This window comes from Dermacentor variabilis, chromosome 2, assembly GCF_050947875.1.
Source record: "Dermacentor variabilis isolate Ectoservices chromosome 2, ASM5094787v1, whole genome shotgun sequence".
Classification (NCBI taxonomy): Eukaryota; Metazoa; Arthropoda; class Arachnida; order Ixodida; family Ixodidae; genus Dermacentor; species Dermacentor variabilis.
Genome location: NC_134569.1, coordinates 31997905 through 32018181, shown reverse-complemented (window position 1 = coordinate 32018181; position 20277 = coordinate 31997905). Strand labels below are relative to the sequence as shown.

The 20277-nt window shown below is 44.3% G+C and overlaps 2 protein-coding genes across 2 annotated transcripts in view; one reads left to right on the top strand and one right to left on the bottom strand.

The window, feature by feature from the left end:
* LOC142570284 (uncharacterized) overlaps nt 1–1183 on the bottom strand; it is a 58168-nt gene extending 56985 nt beyond the window's left edge. The window contains exon 1 of the mRNA XM_075678679.1: nt 724–1183. Coding sequence (XP_075534794.1) covers nt 724–1183 — 460 coding nt within the window. The remainder of the gene's footprint in view (nt 1–723) is intronic.
* Nucleotides 1184–2119: 936 nt separating this feature from the next.
* Nucleotides 2120–20277, top strand: part of LOC142570283 (uncharacterized) — a 108237-nt gene continuing 90079 nt past the window's right edge. The window contains exons 1-4 of the mRNA XM_075678678.1: nt 2120–2312; nt 7457–7680; nt 15343–15604; nt 19559–19661. Of these exons, the coding sequence (XP_075534793.1) occupies nt 2120–2312; nt 7457–7680; nt 15343–15604; nt 19559–19661 (782 nt within the window). The remainder of the gene's footprint in view (nt 2313–7456; nt 7681–15342; nt 15605–19558; nt 19662–20277) is intronic.

Genomic DNA, 20277 nt, shown 5'->3' with positions numbered 1-20277 from the left:
TTAGTTGTTGAACCACTGTTTAGCCTGGTGAACTGCTGTTGCTTGGCTATATTTGGTTCGGCTAGACGAAAAAACAACTCATGCGTTTCTCTGCTTCGCCTTCAAGAGTGGAACGCGACAGCGTTCCCGTCGACCCGCCAAGGGGTGTAAGACAATGGGCTACGGCGCAGCGACTACGCGCCCCGCATTCGACGCGGTGAGCGTCGAGCAACGCAGCGTTCGGCGCGGCAACGAAATGTGCGCCTGAGCAAGCGACGCACGCCTGAGCCTTAGAAACAGCTCGTTTCTAAGGCAACACCGCATTCACTAGAGGCGCTTTTGTACCGCTTTGAAGCATCGTACTCGTGGCTCAGTGGTAGCGTCTCCGTCTCACACTCCGGAGACCCTGGTTCGATTCCCACACAGCCCATCTTGCAAGAGTTGAGCCAAAGCCACCTAGAAACAAGCGCAGCTGCTTATATACCGCCGCGAGTTGGAGCCCCGTTTCTCCTCTGTCGTGACGTCACGGTGTCACGTGGTCAGCCTTGAAGGCGACGGCGCGAGTTGGAGCCCCGTTTCTCCTCTGTCGTGACGTCACGGTGTCACGTGGTATTGAAGGCGACACCGCCGCGCCTGAGGAGCTGGGTTGAGCTCTAGTAATATGCTTCGCATAAAACCTTGGAGAGGAGCTTCTGCAGTTTTGTTTGCAGGTTGACCGTCGGGTCTTTCTGGATCGCGACGTACGTGTATCCTCGTCTGATAGCAAATCCTTCAGTTTCTCATTGTAGTCACTTCTGTCGAGCAACACGATGGCATCTCCCTTATCTGCAGGAAGGATGGCAATGGAGTCATTGTTCCGGAGGCCCTCGACGGCTTGTTTCTCGGCAGGTGAAAATCGGGCTTGAGGGTTGCGCGTCCGCCACTTTGAAAGAACACCAATGGCGCGGGTGCGAGCTTCTTCTCTTACTTCGGAAGGAAGTTGAGTGACGGCGCGTTCCACGGCGCAGATTACTCTAGCTGGGTTGGGTGACGCGCCAGTGTTGAAGTTCAAGCCCTTGCGCAGAAGAGCAGCTTCAGATTCAGTAGGCTTGTAGGAGGATAAGTTGAGGATGACTTCCCTGGTTTGCGTGGGTTCCTTCGGCCTAAGAGCGTCAAGCTTACTTTCTTGCGACTTCCTGCACTGGCGGTCTCTTAATGTCGCCATGAAATTTGCATGAAGCTGTACGTCCGGGAAGTCCTGAAGAATGGTGTGTTCTAGCTGGTGCCTTGCGAAGAACGTTTCCGTTTCCAAATCCTTGATTTTCTGTCGGCATTCTTGAACCCTTGCTGCCAATAATTTCCTCTCGGCGAAACATCGCTACATCGGTGAAACCGCAAATTCATGAGAAGATTAAAAGAGCACCAAAGGGACGTCTCCAACAAGAAAAAAGTAACGAACGCCCTTGCCGAACACGCCGATAATCGCAGTCACCGCATCGATTGGGAAAACGCTGCTATAATAGCTAAGGAAAAGAATTCGATGACGCGACTCTTGTTAGAATCTTTATTTATTCAAACTACTGACAACAGTATCAACAGGACTGATGGAAATCTTCCTGCTAACTACACCCGTTCCCTACGTCACATTTTGGCATAAAAACGACTTGGGGCTCTTGCCCGCTTTTAGTGTGATCAAGGAACCCGTACGGGTCCCGAAACGTCTCTGTGTGTTCTTTCACCTTGACTTGGTCAGTGGCCGTAATTTCTTCATCAGTCTAAAGATGTATTCGTTGTCTGTGTCTTTAAATAACAATAATATTAAGAAGAAAACCTATATACATAGATGCATCGACTGAGGTAAAACACAACCCAGCTTTGCTGTTCGCCCTTCTTTACAGAGGGGAAGGGCTGATCAATATTCTTTTGCTGTGTCGTGCAGCGGCTGCCGGTGAGGACGCAGGTGGACACTTTCCTGGTGTTCACCAGTTCTCGTGAAATGTGGCGAGCAGTGGAGAATATAAATATCCGAATTCATTGGGTAACGAACGTGCGATTCACGTGGCACCGCAGGTGGCAGAGCCTGGGCGAGGCGCTCCGCTCCGGGCTGTCCTCGTTCGAACGCCGCGGCAAGAGTAGAGGCCGCTGGTGGCGCAGCGGAAGCATGTGGCGCCCCTACGACTACGGCCAGGAGGTGCGCATGTCGCTCGACTGGGCGGCCGACCCCTGCGATGACTTCTACCAGTTCGTGTGCGGCCGCTGGCGTAGCAGCCACCCGGGACTGGACAACGAGTTCTCACGCCTGCACACGGACCTGCTGTCGGCAGCCATCCACAAGCTGGCGCTCAGCAGACACAGTACGAACGAGCGCGGGCAAGAATGCAGGAAGCGCGCGCGCGCGCATACATACATACATACATACATACATACATACATAACACATACATACATACATACATACATACATACATACATACATACATACATACATACATACATACATACATACATACATACATACATACATACATACATACATACATACATACATAAATACATACATACATACATACATACATACATACATACATACATACATACATACATACATACATACATACACACACACACACATACATACATACATACATACATCTAGATGGTATCCCTATTTCTATTCTTGGACGCTATATTCTATGGACGTCGCGGTACCTATATATATAGCAGAGTGGGTGTAAGCCAGTTGGTGATCCATGATTTTGGGAACTTACCACAAGCAAAACACGAGACTTCGTATTGTCCCTTTCTTCACGTCTCATGTTTTGCTTTCGGTAACTTCTCAAAACCTGATGGATACTTTTCAGTTCTTATACTCCAATCGAGTACCAAGCTCGTAGAAAGTAGCTAAATTTACCATTGTACAAATCGGTTGACAAACAGTCTTTCTCTAATTAAACACTAATACCTCTGACTCCATATATGCTCGTGTAAAAGGCTAGAGCGTAGTATTCATAAGCACATTATTTGACTCCTTGACTCAACATTCTAACATCTGTACTGTTTTATTCTACTTTACATGTGCTGCTGTAGAGAGAGATTGAGGGGAACATTGCCTCGGCTACTCCATTTACCAATGTTATGCAGCAAAAACTAAACGAATAAATTATTATGCTAATGCAAAAAATAATGAATGAATAAACAATTAATTAAATAATTAATTAATGAAATAAAAAATGTAAGAAACGAAGATAAAAACATGGCAACAGAGAGTCCACTGACGTCTGTCCATGTCGCTACCCGAACAATATATACACTTTGAAGCCCTTATACTTTATTGCAAGGGTCCTTCATGCACTAAACGGATGTTCGGTCAAGACACATGTCTCCCTACCAGTGCCGTCCACAGTAGAGAGCTTGAGCGCGTCACTTCCTACATATCTGAACAGCACTACTTATCTGCTTCAGTATGGTTTCCGTCACGGCTGCAGCGCTATAACGCAAGTAGTTGATTTCATTCATGATATCTCTTCCATCTGGACAGGGGTAATCAAGTGGATGCTATCTTTATCGACTTTTCTAATGCTTTTGGTTTGTTGCTGTGTCTTTTGGTTCGTGTCTTCGTTGTCGCTCACAATTTGCTTGCATTAATTCTGCTGATGCATGTTTTGCTGCGCATCAATGGTCTGCCAAGTAACACCGCATCTAAAATTCGGCTTTGTGGTGACAATTATATCCTGTATGAAGATATTAATTCCATTGATGACCATTATCGTAGTCTTGAATCATTCGTGTCCTTTTTCGCATGGTGTATAACATTGTAATTTAATATTAGGTGCAGTAAAACAACTGTAATGTAATTTACTAAGAAACGTAGCTCATTCGTTTTTTAATGTTCCTAGAATGGCATTAACCTAATATGAGTGTTCCGACATAAGTGTTTAGGAGTTATTTTCACTGAATATCTTTCTGGGACTAAGAAGAATTTAACATGTTGATAAGAAAGGACTTCAACTATGTTACTGCTCCGCACTTTAACTAAGGCTCCATGCAATCCTAGCTGCTTTTAGAAAAACATTAATTCGCCCTATTCTTCAATTCGCTTCCATGGTTTGGTAGCCATACAAGCAGTGTGAGATAGATTCACTGGAATCTGTGCAAAGGAATTTCTCTTCGCTTCATCCGCCATAATTATAGTCACCGTTTTAATCAATACAGGCACTGACTGCGGTCCCTGAATCTCGAAGCACTCTTGCTGCGTTACCATATTGAATCCCTAAAGTTTCTGCACTTCATCATTACGCCCCCTCTCGCTTTTTATTTTATTTTTTATTGCCATCATCTTTTTTCTAAAGAAATTTATACGCGTGGTTACCATGATTTGAACCTAAAAACCTGTTTAGCTCATGCTAAGACGCTCAAATACAGCTCTTTTTTTTCACATACAATACTATACACTGGAATTCATCATCCAGTACTAATCGCTCCAATCGTTCCTGCCAGTTTTTAGTGACCATCGGGGAGTACCTATCGAATATGTAAATCCCTATGCCTATTTCTTTCTGTTCCCTTGCCTGCGAAATTGTTTATTGGTGTTTGCCTTGTTTATGCGAATTTGCTCTTCCCGCTCCTGCTATAGCCCTCTAAAAGGGCTACAGTATCCGTAAATACACACACACACACGCACGCAAGCACGCACGCGCGCACACCCACAGACACACAGCATTTTACGGGATGACTGCGGCGCGTCCCCGCTGTCGCCACCGCAGTCCCGAGTGCCGACGTGATCACGTGATCTGTTACGGGGGGGGGGGGGGCAGCATGGAGTCCTTCCTCCATGGGCGCCAGGAGGAGCATTCAAGGATGAGCCAAGAAGGTTAGCGCCTTGATATACTCCGCTTTTCCCACGCCCCCACTGTTGGAGGTCACGTGGTCTGCTGGGTTATAGAGGTGCGGCACATTTGGAATGATGAAGGGAGCGGCAGCACGGAACGTTCGGTTTGGGACAAGCAGGCACGCTGCCACAAGTCGGCTTTCCTCCACACGCAAGCATTGCGACCGTGAGTGCTCGCGATCATTGAGTGAACTCTGTTATTGTGTGTTATTGGGCACGTGACACCATGCTTGTATCTTTCATAAGCGAATGTTTGCCGCAATTTATATTGCCCGCGATACTACAATCTTTAGTTCATGTAACGGTCATTTAATATTATGCGAAATTAAATTAGTCTTGTTGAAGTTCCATCGTTCGTTAACATTTTTATTTAGTTCTTGTCACTGCGTTCACTAAATTTGTGGTCCATACTTATGCTGGAAAGAAAAAATTCGGGTAGAGGTGAGCGAATATCAATTTTTATTAATGCGAATTGAATACAAACAGCAAGTGCAGAATATCGAATAGTCAAACGCAAACACGTATATTTATAGCAGAAATATTTATTTCGATATTGTTAGGCACTAACTAGTAAAAAAGAAAAAAAAAGACAGCCAAGAATTTCAGAGGATTGGGATCAATTTTAAACACACGATCACTAATTAAGTAAAAGAACTGTACAGGTAGCTACTCAATAATTTTAGAGCCTGGTTTTACACAAGCTTCCCAAGAATGAATGGCTGCTCTCTACGGCCAGCTTTCCAGAAAGGTTAAAAAAACGTTTGCCGAAAGAAATATTACAGGTTGTGGAAAAGGAAATTAAAATACTGACGAAGAACTCGTACGCCATATACAAATGTAAAAGGGCCCGGATCGAGAGAAGCACCACTGGTTGTAGCGTAAAAGATAAAGGTGCTACATGACCAGGCTGCGTGAAGCACTAAATTACAGAATGCAAGGAAAAATCCCAGGTTGTTGTGTAGACTTCCGCAACAAAACCGTATAAAAAGCTTGCATTACCCATTTGGTTTCTGCATTGCTTCGATGAATTTTTGTCATTGTTCCCCTTTCCTAAATTTGCGGTACTTTGTTAGTGGGCGGAGAATACTCACCCGATTTTAACAGTCTGTTGTTGTAAAATACTTGGTTAGTTTCGATATTCTGAATTATCGAATACTTGATTTTAGAATAAAAATATGGATAGTTAGTGTGTAATATTTTATTCTTATTTGAAAATTCGAATATTTGCCGCCACACTTTGGGAGAAAACGAGTATCCATATGCAAAAATCTCCTCCTCCTCCTGCTGCTGCTACGGCTGCTGCTACTGACGATGATCCTTACAAATGGGCACGCATCCACAGTGGTGGATTTGCCAAGAATCAGGTGGCTGTACCCTCAGTTATAAATTTTAAAAAAACCTGCTATAAGTGCATGCATATAACGGCGTAACTTTTCGTCTTGTACACTCAAGATGTACGAGTTTGATATACTCCTATGCCGCCATGGTCCAAAACACCAAGGCCGACTCATTTGATTGTTGCGAACGTTCGCCTGGGCGTCCATGCCCCAGGGCGTGGGGCTTCATATTCTACAACGAAGCTGTTAACTGGAGTGTCGCAGCCGTTTTCGTTCGGCGAAAGTCGGCGTGTGACGGCGTGGTCGATATCAAATGTAAATGCAAAGCAACATTTGTCGGAGCCCCGTCCTCGCTTTGAAACACAAATGATCAATGATTATAAAATAAATGTTATCTCGCGTACATACAATTCATGTAGACAACCACTGATATGCGCGTTTTCTTAATCAGTAATCTATCAATTTTTTTTGTCACATCGCCTCATGCCAGCTTCACGTTGGAGGTCAGCTAAGAGTTTGTACAGCGGCAAAACCTGACGCTTGCCATGACCGCGCTTCAACGCAAGAGCAGCGAGGCCTGAAACCAGCAAGCAGAACCCTAGTACCTTGGCCTATATGGTCTGAGAACTCCCCTGTACAGCCTCGTTGTCTTTGATGTAAGAGTTGTGAGATTTTCATACATATGTGAAGGATCTTCTTAATGCGAAGCATTGCTTTCCTTACATCAGACACATCGTGGTAGGTTCCTGTCGCGCCCCGGTTAAGGCGTATTCAATATAATATTACTTGTTCCATTCTAGCTTATTTATTTATTTATTTATTTATTTATTTATTTATTTATTTATTTATTTATTTATTTATTTATTCGTGGTATTTAAATCCCAAAGAAACAGTGATGCTGGGTGCAGTGCATAGACCACCCAGCGAGTTCCTTTTATGTCACATGGCAAACTCTGTGCGTGCATTCATGTGATGCGTTGAGATCCCTCCACGATAGCGCTGTGGCGCGTAACTACCTGTAAAGACTGGCACTACCTTTCTTGCGTTTGTTTGTTCCTTTTACTTGCCGCAGTAGTCCAGTGGCTATGACGTTGCGCTACTAAGCTCGAGGTCGCAGGGTCGATCCTGGCCACACCGGCCGCATTTCACTGAGGCCGAACACTTTTTGGGGTAACAACCTAAATTTTTTTCATTCTTTTACCGAGTTTCCCTATATAGTATTTACATTGAATTAAGTTAGACAGCAACAAAAACGTTCCTCTCTCCTTTGCAGGAAACACGAAGGACCTCTCTGTTGTCGAATACGCCGGAGAGGCCCTGCGCTACTGCCTGTCGACGTACGTAATCAAGTTGCACGACCTGATGCCCTTCTACACGCTGCTCCAAGAGTTCCCCTTCCGTTGGCCGTTCGTCGAGCTGGGAGTCCGCTTCGACATCCTCGAACTTGGCGTCTCGATGGCGCTTGGTTGGGGCATACCCGTTCTCTTCGACATAGAGGTATCAATCCGCCCCCGTTACGTTATAAACGAAAGCGGTGGACCAAACAAATTACCGCTTGATAGAAAGTGCGTCCTTGCTTACTTCAAATGTAGCAATATGTTCTCCATGGTCTGTCCAAACCCTAAGCGAACTACAGATATTTCATTCATTCATTCATTCATTCCGCATAATGAGCTAAAGCGACATAGTGTTTCAAGGTGGTACCTAAGGTTCCTGCAGTGAGTGTAAGCAAAAGAAACTCTTGTTTGCAGATGTCTCTTTGTCTGCAATGTTTTCTTCAAAATTTTCATTCTCCAAGGGAATGGTTGCTTTCCATATTTTAACGAATAGTTCCGTCAATATGTATTGATTAACACCACGCTGCCTCTCGCGTGTATCCAATACTAAACATACTTTAAAATGAGATTGGCTTGAAGCGTTTTAGCGCAACGTTCTCTTCAAACTTTCCGAGTGCAAAAGCTTGCCGACGATACACTGTCGGCAGCTCTTTGATCTACATATTGAGCCGAGCCCACTGATTGAGGAGCTGACTCACTTATGCAAATACGCCTTCACGTTCAGAGCAGAACATTAAGCTTTCGTGCACTTATTGCTTGGGTAGCTGCGCTCTCGAGTGTGACTGAGTGTTACGTTAATGTGACGACCACATCTGAAATGCGCCCGTTGAGTGGCATCAGATTAGCGTATCTTGAGGAATTCATTCAGTGCCGCAACCAATTCAGCACTTTGGTTAACGTATTTGTATTGCCAAGTCTCTGTGACATTTTAGAGAAACAATAGGAACAATCAGTACAAAAACATTCCTGCAGAATCAATCTACTGATGTTAATGCGATTAACCTTAAGCAATGTAGCGACACACGGTATTGTCCAAGATAGCTTTATTTAGAATCAGTTGTGTTGCTGGTATCGACATCTGTTGAACCACGAAGGCGGTATGACAAGGATGGCATGGCGGCAATGGGATCACCATTTTGAAATTATGACGCTGGTTTGACTACAGCTTGATCGCGACGGCACGACGAGAGTCGGAAGACGAAGCTGGAATGGTGACGTTGGAACAACCACGACAGCTTCGCGACCACGAGCACATACCAAATGGCCCAAACTAATAGCCACATTGGGTCACGGGCATGATAACGATTAGAGAAAGGCACGGGCATCGATAGCTGAAAGTGCGTGAAATATCCTAAGAATACTAACCGCATTAAAATTGTATTAACTAACGTTTCGGCCATGCCACGGCCGAAATATTTAGAAAGGGGCTTCCTCATACCTGTGCATATTCTTTTTTCTTTTTGTGCTGCACTAAAATCCTATCCAGTGCTGCCTTTTGGGAGTTTTATAATGTAGAGGGTGTCGGCCATTTCCTTGATGGCTATTTCCTATGTAGCATCCCGAAGCAGCGATTATGTGAGGATGCCCTCTGGTTGGAGAGATTCACCTCTTTCCAAGAGTTGAGTCCCATAATGGTCGAGCACCTGACCGAGAGTAAAAGCGCACCTGCTTTATCAGTAGTATGCCCGGCAGCGGCTCTGCTTAGCGAAGGTAGTACTTACTCTAAGTCCGAATTATTGGAAGCAGTAGAAAGCTACTGAAGTGGTACTAACGCCTGGTAAATTAAGTTACTGCACCTGTTCGTGGCTTTTTTCCGCCTTTTTTCTTAGAGTGTGCAACATATCTCGTACTATACCGCAACCATAAATTATGTCATATAAGGAATAATAGTTAAGGTACCTAACACGATATATTCAATAACGTACAGGGTACGGTGGCTCTGTATAGCCACAGTGCCTTGTTGCCGAGCCCGAGGTCGGGTATTCGATTCCCGGCCTCGGTAGAGGTATTTCGATGCAGGCTGAATGCAAAAAATTATCGTCCATAGATTTAAGTGCACTTTAAAGAACCCCAGATGGTCGTAATTAATCATAACACCTCCGCTACGCTGTCTCCCGTAGAACCTATGTGATGCTTAGGGACGTTAAATGCTATGATTTGATTTGATTTTGACTGATTGCTGCAACGAATATTATGCGATTGCTGCCCGAAGGTCGGGTACTTAGCAAAAAAGGTTACGTCCATTTAGCAGAAGCCGTGACACTACCGCCAGTTCCAAGATAACCATCCGCGATATATGCGCTAATGAATAACACTGACGTACAACCGTGCGCGGGCGAGCCTTTTCGAAGAATACGCCGATTGCGAACTTATCCCTTATCTTGCATTATCCGTTTAAGTAAATCCATTAACGGATCGCTGCGTTTGTGAAAGACATATCAAAGCCGGTCCCATATATTAAGTCCAAATGGAAGTACGGCCCACACACAGACGGCTGCAATCTCTCGTAAGACAAGTAGGGTGGTTTGCTGGTCGAATTGGCCCACAATGAAGGTATGATGGTTCTAGGAAGGCGAAAAGACGCAAGCGCAAGTAAAAGCAAGACATAGGACGAAGGCTGAAATTACCAACTATGTGTTAAATCGAAGAAAAACCCACCATTCAGTGCCGCACATGCGCAAGAAAAAAAGAAAGAAAGCAGAAGAAACATAAAAAAATCCTACGTAAACGAATATCATCTCGTCGTGGCATCGTGTACTGCTTTTAAATTTCAAGCTCTTTGTCAGTGAATCGGACAGAAGGTTCACACACGTACAATCCTGGGCCCAATTTTCTGATATGTACAGCTTCAAATAATGTCCACCCTAGGCAGGGACACTGCCGGACTGGACTTTCCCCGAGTGCTGCATGCCAACGCGTGCGAAGAGTTCCGTCTGGCCGTGGCAGAGTGCAAAATGCGCTGGAAAAGCAGCTGCGTGAAGCTTTTCATATCAGAATATTGGGCATGCATTTCTGCGTTAGAGAACCTTCTGTCTGACTCACTGACAAAGTCCGCGAATTTTTAAACGAGGCACTCCGGTTACCACACTCAGCATCCCATAAGCAGCATACCAGAATACAGCGAGAAAAAAAATTTGTTTGTTCGTTGACGCAAAGTTCATCTTTCAATAAGACGCAATGTTGTACGACGACACCGGCAATACTTACATAGAAACCGGAATATAGGTCGGACCGGTATACAGGTCGACCCGGAAGCTTTAACTTTAAGGAAAAATTAAACAAAATAAAGCTGCTATAAACCTGTAAGAAATGACCGGTGTATAACATGAGGATCGACTTTTTGTCGCCGTTTTTTTTTTAAGTTTGACCTATATTCCCGTCTTTACGGCAGCTTTAACGTCTAATTGGCTCTGAAGCTTACGAACTTAGTTCCCCTTCCATTTCAGCTCTATTAAGTCAAACAAAGATTCTGACGAGGAGAAGGGAAATCCTTATAAGAACTACAAAGGTAAACATCCATAATTTAAATGAGGGTTGTTGGGATAGTTGTAATTTAGACAAGAACTTGTTCCAGCACCTAAGAAAAATGAAAAGAGATCCAGAGACCGAAAAGAGATCCAGAAAAACAAGATCGGTATAGTCTAGTGCGCTACCCTTTCTGTAGACCTTCTATCGCTGGACCCATATTCATTTCTCCTACGCGCTGGAGCATGTCATTGTTATATCCAGAGGCAGCGATTCTCGCTGGCCAGTTTGCAAAAGCCACGCGGTAAGCATGGACACCTGACGATCTCGTCACAAAAGTGTTTCCTCTACACACGCCAACCTTATCGGGCTTAAGACAGGCAGTCACGCTGATTCGAGTGCCGTAGATTCTAGAAAAAAATATTAATAAAGAAACAATATATCTATCAAACAGAAGAAACAAATCGGCGAAATATTACGATATTTCCCTGAGGCGGATTGACCTTATAACCGCGTAATGCACATTTACACAAGGGACGTGGGGCCCATCGTTCATCCGGATCTAATATTGTCATAAATATTTGTCATATATGTCATATTGTCATAAGTATTTGGTGGCAATGGCGATGTTGTTATTGTTCTCGTGCGTTACTACACAACTGAATAATAATTAAAAAAAAACCAGCTACTTCCAATGCAGCTCGAACTATTTATTAGTGTTGGTTTGCGACCTTATCATCAGGTTGACAATAGCTTCAAGTGTTTCCCGACATACACTAAATACTTCTGGCTTTGTTTATGTTTATACTTATACGAAACGAAAAGTAGAAAAATTTAATCATCGCTAATTACCCAGCCAAGGTGCCTACAAAGCGCAATTGTCGACACATAAAAAAAGATTTTTTGGGGAATCCCGTCTTTCCCGTACAAAAAAAAAAAAAAACTTACGATTCCAAAAAAGAGGGTAATTACTTCGGCGATTGTGTCAAAAACATCAAGGATGATAGCGCACGACGTCAACGACATCAGTACATTACCGGTGTTTAGAGTCTCAACTCAATCTAAAAACAAATTGCGGGGTTACCACGCGGTACCACGTAATTCGTTTGGACATCCGCGTGGTAATATGAAAGAGCTTTGTGTGCTGAAGCCCTTGTCAGGTCGTCGCCGGCGACAAACAATGGGCGCCATCGACGCATGCGGCAACGTCCTAATGTTGCCTCGCGATGTTAATCTAATATTGTCTCCATCAGAATTTTACACAATGCAGTATTTCTTCAACACGGGTTTCTCGTTTAGTTGTCCCTCTTCATTATTCTATGAAATTCGCAGCGTAATGAAGCTGCAGCCCGAAGTGTTGGCGCGGTTGATAGAACCTTCACTTGGAGGGCGCTTCATACACCAGCCCACTAGTCGACCGGGACGTAAACCGCGCTTTCCTGCATAGCACTTAAACTTGGAAGGTGCAATGCTCATGATGAAGAGCTTAAGTGCAACTGCGGTCAGAATTGACGTCAGGAAAGCGGGAAAAATAATAGCAATGAAAATTAATTGGAAAAGTCTAGGCGCTAACGTTGCCTCATCTGGGAGGTCACGCTTTATCTGATTTTCTGGCACCGTCTGCCACGTGAAGGCGCTTGGGGCAAAATACGAAGGAAAAAAAAATAGGCGGCTTAAATGCACAAATATCAGTACCCCAAAATCATGGACATGAAATAAAGGAAGCGGTCAAGAAAATTGGCGACCAAGTACATGATGATTAATGATAAAAAATGGAAAGGCAAAAGAAACACACACGGTAGATTGGATGTAAAGGGAGGAAAGAACAAAAAAAGGAGACCATAAGGATTTACAAATACGACGACAAATAAATCAGGAAGGGCAATCTGTACGATAACACAAAAACCCGTGCCTTGCTATTTCAGGCCCGGGCTGACAGCCTGAGGACAAATTGCGCAAGTACATACCGGAGCAAATATTCGTAACAAGACGAGGCACATGTTTGCTGCAACAAAAGTCCGGAAACAACTCAGCACATTTTGTAGGTTGTTTTGTAGGTTGTTTATTGTATGATGCTTGTCTCTAAGGTTGCTGAATGAGGTGTCACATAAAAATTATAATTGGTTGCTGGGCTTGTCAGAACTAGAGCGCGCATACAAACCCATTGAATGAGCTCAGAAAGTGCATTGGTGCAATTTTTGCGCTTCACCGGGTATGGTAGTGGTGGTGTTCTCAATATTTGCGCAGTCTAAAAAAATAACGAAGAAGCCAAATAACGGCAGGTAAGTATGGTAGAAGTGAAAGTAGGGGGTCTCGTGCCTTGAAAGCTAAGTAGTGGTTAAGGACCTATCAGTTGATTTAGATTACGTGAAACTTTCATGCGTGACACGTCACGTTGAGACATAAGTATAGCACATTGTTCACGTTGCGTATCGACAAGAAACGCTAATCATGTGGTCGAGGATTATGCTGCTTATTATCAGACGTCGTCACTCAAAGCGACGTTACGGCCATAAATGGGATCGTAACTCCCTGGTCATATTTTTTTATACAAAAGCGTAAAATGACCCGCCACGGTGGTTTGATGGCTTTGGTGATGTGCTGCTAAGCATGAGGTAGCGGGATCGAATCCCGGACGCGGCGGCCACATTTCGATGGGGGCGAAATGCAAAGACGCTCGTGTCTCGTTGACTGGAGGCACGTTAAAGAATTTCAAGTGGTCGGAATTAATCTGATGTCCCCCACTACGGCATGCTTCATAATTAAACGGAGGTTTTGACATGCAAAAACCAAGAATTCGTTTATTCAAGCATCAAACGCCCATTGAACGAGAAAGCTGGCGGCGTCTGTAGCAGCGCAACTTCCTATTGGCTGCGATGCCACGTCACAGGCGCGCCTCGCGCGCTACTTTGTTATTCGCGTGTTCCTTGTCCACGCAAGCTCTTGCCATGCGTTCTAACTGCACCTCGGTAACGCCAGATCAAAACACGCCAAACGTCTCAACGCGCTGTCTTGCCCGGGAGGAGTCCACAACTAGAAGTACCGCTCAGCGGCGTTCAACTTGACAATAATGTTTTCGCATTCACAACTCTTAAGAAGTGCTTCTTTCCTTGGATTTTTCTTTTATTTTCTATCTGGTAAATGTGTGTTCTCATCTGCTGTACTGCAGGTCGTGATGGAATTCATCATGTTTGGTCAGCTCAGCACTGCATTAAGGGACATTGGATGGAGTACGCAAAAAGACCGAGTTTACAGAGCCCTAAAGTTCATATTCGTGCATCTATGCGGAAGCACAAGACCAACTCATCTCTTCCTGTTTTTTTTTTTCTTTTCTTGCAAGTCTGTATAGGCCTAAACAGGACGAGGTTAACAAAGCAAACGTAGAGCTCTCAGTGCTTAAGCACTCAAAGCAGTTTTATTGAACGCAGTTTTTGACAAAATATAGGTATTCGCAAGAATGTGAAAATTTGTATTGATCAGTAGTGGACAAAGAAGGAAAACCTCAGCAGAGAGCCCACGTTCCGACAAGGAGAGCTGTTTTTTTCTTCGTTATATTAGAGTTTTACGTGCCAGAACCATGATTTGGTTGTCAGGCACGCTGTACAGTGGAGGACTCCGAAATAAGTTTGCGCCCTGAGGGTCTTTAACGAGCACCCAATGCATACGCGGACGTTTTTGCATTTCGCCCCCATCGAAATGCGGCCTCCACGGAAGGCATTTGATCCAGCGACCTCGTGCTTAACAGCTCAACGCCGTACAGGCTAAGCCACCACGGCGGATCAGGAACACGTCTTCAGGTTTCTCCCTTGCTAGAATTCGCCTCATGCAGCCACTCTTTTATAAGCAGCTTTCACTAATTTTTCTTCTTTTTTTCTACAGAGACTTTTCATGAGCTTGATCGATGCAAGCAATGTTATAAAATAGGTATGAAGAGGGAATATAATAAGGGAAAGATGAAACCATAACGTATGAAGGGGAAGGATGCGCTATGACAGTACTGCGGTTCCTGCAACTATAATCGCACCAAATAGTGGTAATAATCTCGCCTCCACTATTTGAACATGATTATTTAGACTTATACCCCACTATTCAGCGTAATTCAGTGCACCATCAAAGAAGACGGTGCAAGAGGGAAAGAGCCGAGTCGTTCACTTGTCCAGGGTCAATCTGGGCCTGTGGTCACTAAGCTGTTAATAAGCTATAGACGTTCGTAAAAATAGGGGCAAGTCAATCTCACTTGCGAATATATCATTATGAAAAGCGGCTGGTAAATATGACAAGCGATTCTCAGTACTACGAAGAGCTTTGGGAATTCCGCCTCTGTTTATTAACGCGACCCTGTATTGGCTTGCCGCAGGTGACCACTGACCTCCGCACAGACAACAAGACCATCCTGCGCTTGACCAGGAGTGATCCCTTGCTCGAATGGATCAGCCAGTGGTTCAACAAGGGCGGCCCTAGCCTTTGGTTTGCAGACTTGCCACGCATGTTTGACCCGTTCGTCGACTACAAGAGCATCGCGGCCAGGGTGGTCGAGCCTAGCGTGGAAGCGCTCATGCTGCTCCTGTCCAGGAAGAACGCCGACGAGATCGCCAAGCCAGCCTACGTCAGGCTCGGAGGTGAGCGCTCGCGCCACCTACGTGCGAGTTGACGTCCATACAGCGCTGTGGAAAAAAGCGTTCCCCCAGACATCACAATTTTGGGAGACTCCTCTGATTCATTCATTTCATATCGTCTGTGTCACTGAGTGGCCAATCCTGGCGATAACGAGGCCGCACCTTCAGGTGAGCCCATGATGAAGGACAAAAAGAATGAGCAAGGAAAATATTTGGTGCAAGAATAAAAAGCTTCATTAAGGTTTCTTCATTTTTTTTGGGGGGGGGAGGGGGCGGTAGGACGAACTTTGCAACATTTCTTTTCCTTTTTAATTCTCTGTACACTTTGACATTAGCACTTACGACGTGCCGCCTCCGTTATCGCTGGGATGGCGTTATTCAGATATGGCATAATGGACGATAAGAGATCAGTAGAACTTTAGGGAGAAAAATGTCTTACAAAAAGCAGGTTAATGTATCATTCTATTACAATCCTATTTCTTTTCCCGCTTCGTCAGTGGTCGGAGCGGAGCTCCGCCCACGTGATCACCGGAACCGCCCGGCAGTAAACCGTAGGTGATAAAGAACAGAACTGAATCAAGAGAAATGAATGCCTAGGTAATACCGGCTCAGGACGTATTTGCAAGAGTGCGACGCCGAAACATGTCTATAGAGAGAAAGGAAGAACGCGAGGACCGAAAAGCGCAAGTCTTCATGTATCGCACCTCGGACTCTGTCCTCAATCCTTTCTTACGCAACAGACTCCCTCTCCCCAAGTGTACATAATTGCACGGACAAAGGTACATTCTTCTCTCTTACTATGGTTTGCCTGACCCCGTTATTTTCTCAAGCCCTGTCATTCGCTTAATTTTCTCAAGTACATTTCCTCATCGAACTATCTTGTAAGTTCCATGACGTAAAGAACAGGCATTTTTTCCCACAACAGGTGGCGGTACATGCCACGCTTACGAATGTACTTGGTTTTATATAAATACAGAACAAACTAAGCGAAGTTCATCTTTTCTTAAATTGCAGCATATTTGAAAACGCCGTTTAAAAGAAAGTAAAGTGAGGAATGTGAAGAAAAACATATATGTGATTAACTCAAGTGCTAAGCTCATTAAACGCAGTACATAACGACGTTCGCGTTATGTTAAAGTAGAAGGTTCCAATCCTATAAACAGAAAACAGTAGATAAATAACGTTTCCCGTTGTATGAAACGAGACAGTAAGCTGCGCTGCAAACAGTATCCTTAATGAAAAAGTCGCATTGCGAAAGACATGGTTAATACGTTTGAATTTCTTATGGAAAAAGAAAGAAGGAAACGGAAGTAATTAAGGATCTCCTAACTTTCGGCGTAATTGCATTTTCGACGCGCAGTTTACGAACTTCCGCACACGTCAGGACACGAAAGTATGACAAACTATTCGCTAGATTCATTTCAGTGTCTAGCTACGGCCTCGTTCAGAAGTTCACAGCACCGTTTATTACTTAAATATGAAAACCCACGAGGGAAGCGCCGTTCATATTTTGCTTGCGGCAGAAGAAAAAAATCTTCAGAACATCCTGGATAGGCAAATATTGGGACCTCTGCGAATAAAGAAACCTTTGTGTTTGTCTTTGAAAGTTTTGTCGAGGTTCATGTGGAGCCTAACTTACAGAATGAACTCGTTTCATGATGTCAGGACACGTGTTTATTGCGATATCTACGCGAATACTTCAGCAAACTTTTATACTAACTTAGGGTTTTAGCTGCACAAATGTTTCGTTCGTCGCGAATGCTGTTAGGCCGCTTAATTTGTGCAGTATACAGGAAAGCAATCTTCGTAATATGTAGCCTCCGACTCGCAGTCTAAACAGCGGGAGGACCTCTCACTTTATTCAAAATCGTGTTTAGTCTCAAGGGTGATAAGACAAGTGCTCTAAAAACGCAGTATCGAGGCATTCGTTTCTTTTCCTTAGTGACATACGCGCATGCCTCATGCTAGGCTTCTATATTTTTTTCTAATTCGCAGAGCGCAGTTTCTCTTGCTAACGAGATAACGCTAGAGCAGACGACCGTGCCTCGAAGTGGAAATGCAAACGCGAAAGTACTATAAAATTATTAAGTTACACAACTCTCAAGTATGTGTATGGTATATTTTTGCATTTCTCATTGGAGCTTATGTATAGGATAAACATTTATATATATGCAGAGCAAGCAACTCCAGTCGCACTTCAAGAATGAGAAAACCTCATATGTCAAGGTAGCTCTAAAGCTTGTTTACGTTGTTTTCTGAACCTGGCTATGCGTTTCTCTAACTACTGGCACCGTTTCCAGCTTTTCATGAATGACTGCTGAGAAAAAAAATTGCTGGCTCTCTCGTAATTGAGAGTAGATAGAAGCATGAAATGGCAACCGGCAAAGCAGAATGGTTAGAGATGATACTACCCACAATCTTAACATGAATGGAGTGCATATTCGCTACGGCACACCGCACCACACCGACCCACACCACACCACGACGTACTATGGCTTGGTCCATATGGACACTGTCCAGCTAGAAGAAAACCGGCTGAAGACGGCAAGACCGATAGAGAAAGACGGCAGGGAGACACTGCGCAATCCCCAGCGATTTTCGATGAAACTATAGTATTGACTGGTATAATCCCAGGTATTTCCCTAACAAAAAAAATTCTTGAGAAGGCATTAAAATACAGTTGCTCAATGTTGAATATCGCACTGATATCGCAATATGATATCGAATATCGAATATCATATTGCGAGTTTGTTAGGATATCATTGGGTTAAGTTTTGAAGGTTCTTGAATATTGCCACTAAAATTTCATTGAAACACGATTGTGTGTCTCAATGTTGAAGTTGAATAATTTTTAAGTTGCCATTGCTAATCCGTTGTGCTTAGGGAGTTCATTGTGTTCGTTTTCTTGGATTGTTGTTGAGTTACTGTTTGTGCCGTAAATGAAATGATGTAGTAATGTGGACCTGTTGAGTCATTATTGCCACAGCACTGAAAGTACATTGTGGTCCAGTTGAGATCGCACTGATATTTCAAAACTCGCCACTGAAATATGATTGATATTTTGTTGAGCTAGTTAAATTTTATTCACGTAATTTTGAAATTGCTTTGCTATTCACACTTGCATCTCCCGGTGCCTGGTCATAACTTTCACTATCACGAACAAAAGCAAACGAAAGACTGACCTGTTTCAGGTACGCTTATTTGCACTAAAGATGCGTGCGCATGCAACACAACAGTACATAAGGCACAACTGCATTGAACCTGAACCTACAGCGCTCTTAACAGTGCAAATACATCTGACAAAAATATACATTTGAACTCAATGAGAACAATCATTCCGGTCTTCTTTTGTGATATGTTTATGACTAGAAGGCAAAGTGACTCAAAACGCAGAGCTTAAGCATAGCCTTGTAACAACTAACTTGAACACATGAGCTCTTGAAGCTGGCTTGCATGTGCGAACACACGAAAGACATCATAATACCTTACATTAAAATGCTTCACACACCAACACATCACAGGAGGATTTACGGCTGCCCGAGAGGAGACAAAATAACAAATAGACTGGAGACAAATGACATCACCTAAATATATACAAGCTTTAGCATACGTCTTTCTCCAAAGTTAAAATCTAATTAATTACCAGAGTAGACTTTTCTGTTGCTTTGAGCTTTTTGTCCTCGAGATGTATATATTTTCATGTTGCCCAATTATCTTATAAAATAACAACACTCAACTTTACTTAGTCGTTAACTGACAAGATATCATTTAGAAAGTTGTAGGGCACAGTGAGAAACGCCTGAATCGTGTTTCCGACAAGCCAGGTTTGCTTTCTTCAGAAGTACACTTTGTTTGGAGCTCGGTTTAGCGGAGGCAAGTAGTACGGATGAAAGTAGTAGCGGAGGCAAGTAGTTCTGACAGGTTGAGAACAAAGAGTAGACTGGCCTTGTTCCACAGTAAAACAGGTTTGCCGAGTGTCAGTGGTGGCGCCGCTGTCGGGCAGCCAGCACAGGTCCCAGGAAAGCAGGGGCAATGATCCCCCACCTGGAGGCCAGGCGAGGTAACTGAATTTCACAGAAGTGGGGTACAAATCACAGTGACAGACGGTCGCTACAAGGGCTCCCTACTAGAATGCCGGAGGCTTAGGTTTGAATGGCGGAAGGAATGAAGCGTTAATGTTCAAAATAGGCGGCTTTCACGCGGCCGCACGACATTGTCTCTTCTTTGTCGCCTACGCCAATCTTCAATGTTTTCTCTGAACACGAAAAAGGGGTCACAGTGGCTTGATAGAGGCGCGCCACAGAAAAACGCGTGTGGTTGTTTCCATTATCGGAAAACTGAACACAAGCTGCCCGCGCGCGATAGGCGGGGGTGTAGGTCGAAGCTGGTCGAGCCAGGAAGGTAGCCTAAGTGCTGCGCCGCCGCTAGCGGAGTGCCTTGCTGGGCGCCGAAAAACTGGCCAGGAACACAGATTGCTGATCCATAGAGCATCTCGGCAGCGCTGACTCCGAGGTCCTCCTTGAATCTTCAATGTTTTCTCTGAACACGAAAAAGGGGTCACAGTGGCTTGATAGAGGCGCGCCACAGAAAAACGCGTGTGGTTGTTTCCATTATCGGAAAACTGAACACAAGCTGCCCGCGCGCGATAGGCGGGGGTGTAGGTCGAAGCTGGTCGA